Raw genomic sequence first — 5,939 nt, 5'->3', positions numbered from 1 at the left:
CTCCCCCGGGCCAATCGTCGCCAGCCCTGGCGCCTCTTCCGCCAATAGGCGGCGGGCGGGGGCGGGCCCCAGGGTCGGACTAGGCTGCGCCGGGGAGTAAACAGGCCGCGGCGCGATCCCGGGGCGGGCCGGGGGCGTGGAGCTCTCGGCCCCGCGGGGCTCGGCCGCGACTCCCGGGGCTGGGGCTGGGGCTGGCTGGCGTCCGGAGGGCGCGGAGCGGCGAACTGGCCCCCCTCCGCGGGCGTCTGGTTCTCACCGGCAGTCGCCGCTCACCGGGAGGCCGGGCCCGTGCTTTGGGAAGTCCCTGGCTCGGGACTCGGATCCCAGAGCGGAGCGGCGCTCCTGAAATTGCAGGCGGAGAATTCAGCCAACGGAGATGGGCCGTTTTCTCAGAAAGGGACCCCCTGAACCACTGACCTAAAGGGCGAGGAAGGCTGAAAGAACCGGTGACTGGGCATCGGAAGCCAAGGTTTATTGAAAGTGTTTCTTGATCGCACCCGATTCTGCAATAGGTCTGGGACGTGACACACAGCCCCTGCCTTAAAGGAACTTGCATTCCTGCCAGGGAGAACGATGGTGAATACGTACACGCACGAAATCACTACCTCATTGGATCCTCACAGCTACTACATGTTGTGAACATATTTTACCGGAGAAAAGTGAAGCACGACTCAGACACGGATGTTGGGTTTCAACGCGACCGGCCTAATATCCTGTTCGCCATCCCAGCCACATTAGGAGATGGCAGCTCTGTCAGGAATTACTGTACAGTCACTCCACTCCAACAGATCATCCTTGGGAAAATAATTCCTAAAGACCAACAAGAACTATTCAAGAGAATCCTCCCAAAGACTGTGTGGTCCTTGACAGTGTGGAATGTTCTTCAACCTATTATATGTGGACGTCACCTGGTTGGAAGGAAATAGACAACCTGCTAACAAGACTCCTCTATAGGAGTCCAGATGAAATGGGTTTTTTTGTATTTTCTTTACATTTTTATGTACTTTCAAATCTCCTTACATAGACTTTCATAAGGCTGTTCACGTACATGTCATTTAAAATGGTCTTTACAAGGATTCTATAGAAATTCATGTGCTGTGTCATGAAAACACTTTAAACAACAGTTTTGGCACTGTGGCTGCAATTAAGTAAAATACATTTGTGTGGAAGGTAATGTGCAAGAATGAATAAGCCCGTGGCGAGTGACCGGCAGAAATACTGTGTGAAAAGTTCCAGAATAAGCCGCCAGCAGAAGCAATAATGACTACTGAGCCTTTCCACTGGGCTGGCATGCCTCTTTTGAAAAAAAAATAATAATAGTAGACTCAACCCCTTTGGTTCACACTTCTGTCTCCAAGTCCAGATAAAATGCTGACACTGAGATAGAATGGACAACAGGCTTGAAATGAGTCATGTGCCTGAAAAGTTAACTAGCAAAGACCAGTTCCAGAAGTAAGATGGGGAGAACACTCGGTATATCTAGACAGAGCTCTGACCTTTGACAAGTTACTTTTCCCCTGCTCTCCAGCTCCCTTGGAAAACAACCTGTAACTTACTTGGGAGGGGGGAAACCTTTGAGTAGAAAAACAGTTGGATCACGCTTGGAAAACACAAATAGTGAGTTAAACTGGGAGACCCGAAGACAAAGGACCCGGTACAGAGCAAACAAAGCTGCTCACGAGTGACTTTCTGTGAACAATAGAGGCCCTAACATTACTTTTCCAGCTTCTTTCTGCCTTGGCTCTGAGTCAGTCTTTGGCCCATCATCACAGCATCAGTGGAGACACTTGTTACCGGGCATTTAGTACCCCCACGGGCGATTTTTCCTTTCTGATCATTTGGTTCAAGACATTTCCACGTTTTATCTAGTATTCTTGAGTTTCAAACCCATAACTATTGTGTGTGACCCCTGGCTAATTCCTTCTTCTCTCTCAAGTCTGCAAACGTCACTTCCTCCAGCTGGTTTTCCTCAACCATCTTGACTAGATTGGGTCAAGGTTATGGGAGCATTGTGCTCCCCCCCCCCCCGCCGCCAATAGCATCCAGTACTCACCTTCTTGTAAGACCCATTCATTCATTCAACAAGTATTTCCTGCATCCAGTGCCTGCAATGTACCAGGTACTGTCCTAGTGCTGGGACTGCAGTGGAAATAAGAAAGACCTTGACCTGCTGGAGGTTAAGTTCTAGTGTGAGGACAACAGAAAATATACAAATCCGTATTTTAATATCTGACAATATGTGCTATGGAGAAAAACATGGCAATACAAGGAGACGGACAGAGGGACTGGGGCCAAGCTCTTTTGGCTGGGGTGATGGGGGAAGGCTTCTTCGAGGAAGTAGCGTTTGAACAGAGGCTTAGATGAAGCAAGGGGGTGAGCCTCACAAAGACCTGGGAGGAAGTTCCAGGCGGAGAAGACAGCCTGAGGGGTTGGTGGCACCTGGCATGTAGCAAGGGCTTAAACGTGTGGAACAGATGGATGAATGAAATTTATTCTTGCCCACCTATGCACAAGACTTTGTATTTGTTATTCCTTTTATCTGAAATGTCCTCCTTCCTTTCTGCCTACCCAGTGCCTCCCTTTCTTTAAACATTCCCCCCCACCCCGAGTTGGCCCTGTCAAGCCAGGCTTACTTGAGCCCCTGGCCTGGGTGCACTCGACTGCACACACAGGCCGAGGCACCTGTGGGTAGGAGTCCGCCTGGCTGAAGCCTCGGGAGCGGATACAGTGAGGTCCCTCTCAGGCGGGCTCTCCAGCGGTGAGCGCTCCAACTGTGAAACCACAACCAGCCCCTGAGTATGGACTGAGAGGCACCCGCTGCTCTAAGACAACGTGATCATACTTCTGGATCAAGCTCCTTTCTCCTTCAGCCCGCAGGGGAGAGAGAAGGGGCAATCTGCCCATCCCAGCTGCCCCCAAGCCTCTGGTGTCCATTGTACCGGATCCCTAATGGTGCCAGTTGAGCACACTTGCCCTGTCTGTCTAGCAGCAGCTGGCACTCTCTAGCTCCTGTGACAACAGCCTTGACTATATATATTTTTGTAAGTTACATCTCTGCTTCCTTTTTACTGCTACACAGTCCCAGAACGCTGGCCCCTTGCCCTGTCATAGGAGAGAGCCAGGCACGGCCACTTCTAGCTCTATGACCGGTACCGAGTATCGACAGGACTCAAACAGGCCAACTGTAAACTCACCAATATTTATACATATTTCTTTTTTTATTACCAATCAAAAATAAATTCCATATATCGTTTAGCAAATATTATCATTGTTTTGTGACAAAAGACACAAGATTCATAACAACAAAACTCCCCGAGAGTCAAACTCATAACAATGCCAAAATAAATCACAAAAATATACAAATTAAAATCTTATGCAAAATAAATATGAGTTATTTGCTACGGTGGCTGTAACTCGCCTACCCATCCAGGGGCCGTTTGCGAAGGTCTCCCTTCCACGGGAAGACACGCAGGGCTGGGCCAGGTCAGGGTACTGCTCAGCCCAGGAACGAGAGATTGGAATAGGAGGTGAAAAATTGCACTGGGAGGAGGAAGTCATCGGACCAGTAATATGTGGAAATAATCATGACCCTCTGCACAAAGTGATTATAAATGGGGACGGGAAGAGGAGGGGAGGCGGGACCATCTCTTGAAAGTAACTGTGCGTGCAAAGAGGTAGCCGTGGAAGCGTGTGCACCTGCTCCTTTGGCTTCACACACACTCGGTTCAGGCCGTGAGTCTGCTCCACCTGGCACTCAGGTCCCAGGAACACAGCTCTGCGAGCCCCTGTGTGGACTCGGAAAGCAAGCTGCTCCTGGAGAAAACTGAGGGGTTTTCAGGCCCCAACGGGGGCCAAAGGTCTGGTGTCTTTTTTCCTTATGGCTTGAGAACCCATGGCTGTCACCACCTTCTCTGCAGACTTGTAGGAATCAATTCTGTGTCTGGAAGGACTTTAAAATGACCAGGGGCCAGTATACTTGGTGCAAGACATTTCCTGGTCCCCAACAGAGCACTTGGGGTAACAGGACTCACAGGCTGAGGAAAGGAGTGAATAAATAACACTCAGGAAGGCCTGTGGAGTCTCCCTCGCCTGATCTTGGGCCCCCCCACCGCCCCCCCCAGCAACTGTTCCACCCAACCAAAGGGCCACCTTGGACCTTGGTCCTACAGCCTCCCCGATGGCGGGAAGCCTGCGGCACAGGGAAAAGGTGCTGGGGCAGGACTGCGCGTGGGGCTGGGGCTCTGAGCGCCCAGGACCACGAGCTTCAGCAAAGGCCAGGACGACATCTCACACTAGGATAACACACACGTGGGGAAGACGGGGCTGCCAGCTGTGTGCCTTTTAGTTGGATCTGTAAGTGCGTGAACAAAGCCAGGTGAGCCTCAGCCACAGAGGAGAGGGCAGGAAGGACCGGCTTAGGTCGGCTTCCTACAACGTCCTCTTGTCCTCAGTCCCCAAGAGGCACTGGGGTTTTGGATTAGAAACCGGGAGTCCGGAAAGAAGGGCTTGGTGGGTCAGTGACTGAGACCTGACTTTCGCTGTGGGGTGGGAAGGGGGATGGAACGAATTGCTAACGACGTAGATGCCCATGACCAGGTTCCCTCCTGGCCCCAAAAGGAGCATCGCAGACAAGTCCCCTCTAACGCAGTCGCTCCCCCAGCCTGGGGAAAACCTTTGGTGAAAGTGAGGTCAGGGCCTGGGGAGCAGGGGTTAGCAATCTTAAAGGTGTGAGACCCTGCCTAACACTTGGACTCAGCCCCAGTACAAGGGGAGAGTTGTCCAGAGGGGCAGATATGAGGGACAGGGCGAGAGTCCTCAGCGGAGCGCAACTCACCAGGAGAGCCCATCAGCAGAGTTCTAGGAGATTCCTGGGTCCAGCGATTACCAGGAGGAGGTATGCTCCTCTCCGCAGTTGCGAGTGTCACGTCCCTGATCACGGTTCCCAGAATCCCTCGGCCTCGGTGACACCAGGCGAGCCTCAGCGCGTGTCCGGGCAATTGTCCTCAGCACTGTTTGGTTCTTTGCTTCCTGGGAAGAACTTTCTTCCCTCCCAAGGGAAAACCTTCCTCCAGCAGGCGCGTGGGATGCCATCTCTGGAGGAGGTGGAGGAGAAGCAGAAAGAGGAGGCTTCCTGAGTCAGGGACATAGCCAAAAAGGTCCCGGCTGCGAGCAGGTTATGGCTATCGCTTCCCGGGGTGAGAAACCCTACCCCTTTTAAAGTTTTTGTGGAAAAAAAAAAAAATTGTTTTTAAATAAAGTTCCTTAACCCTGTCTTCCCTTCCCCATATGGTATTAAAAAGAGGTGAGATGAGCCTAGTTTAGAAGCACTCCTGGTCGCCGGCCCATTGCCCCACAGTCCAGGGTGGGCAGCCGCCAGCCCGGAGCTGTTCAGAGGTCCCTGTCGGAGGCCAGATCCCCCTCGGGTCGGGGGCCATCTGGCTGCTCAGTCAGACAGACTATCTGTACCCCTTCCGGCCTAACAGGCTCCCTGTCTTCGTGTGGGCCCACTGGGGAGGCCCCCGCGGGGCTGGCGGGGGACCCCGGGCCCTCCCGTCAGATGGCGCCCTCGAGGGAGGCTCTGTGCAGCAAGGAGTTGCGTTCGTTCAGGAGAGTCGTGGTCTCGTCCACCAGGGGCAGCTCGGACTTGTCGGTCAAGTTCTCGGTACAGATGGTGCACCCATCCGGGGGGAACTGGGGGCAGTTCTCCATGCGTGAGGCCAGCAGCCCATTCTGGTACTGTTGCCGGGTGATCTGCAGGGGGAAGCGGGACGGCCTGGTTCACCGACAGCAGGGCCGGGGCGGGGGGCCAACCCTACAGGAGACCCGGAGAAACGGGCAGCCAGGAGGGAGGTTGCGAGTCCAGGAGAGAGGGCGTGACCCAGGGGGCGGAGTGGGGGGGGGGTGACCAAAGAGTGAGGAGCTAGAGCAGGAGGGACACG

At 53.4% G+C, this 5,939-nt stretch overlaps 1 protein-coding gene across 6 annotated transcripts in view; it reads right to left on the bottom strand.

Moving 5' to 3' along the window:
- Positions 1-5,939, bottom strand: part of CNNM4 (cyclin and CBS domain divalent metal cation transport mediator 4) — a 43,308-nt gene that overhangs the window by 3,071 nt on the left and 34,298 nt on the right. The window contains exons 7-8 of one of the 6 annotated variants that reach the window (XR_004352726.1): positions 4,835-5,751; positions 3,198-4,351 (exon numbers count right to left, since the gene is read on the bottom strand). Coding sequence is in view for 2 of the 6 variants with exons in the window: in XM_032652315.1 (XP_032508206.1) it covers positions 5,554-5,751 (198 nt within the window). In the remaining 4 variants the exon portion in view is untranslated. Of the gene's footprint in view, positions 1-3,197; positions 5,752-5,939 lie in introns of those variants that run through there. The other 5 variants (XR_004352727.1, XR_004352728.1, XR_004352725.1 and 2 more) reach the window with 5 other exon arrangements.

Source organism: Phocoena sinus, chromosome 13, assembly GCF_008692025.1.
Source record: "Phocoena sinus isolate mPhoSin1 chromosome 13, mPhoSin1.pri, whole genome shotgun sequence".
Classification (NCBI taxonomy): domain Eukaryota; kingdom Metazoa; phylum Chordata; class Mammalia; order Artiodactyla; family Phocoenidae; genus Phocoena; species Phocoena sinus.
Note: the sequence above shows the minus strand (reverse complement) of the source record. Positions and strands in the feature narration are given on the sequence as shown.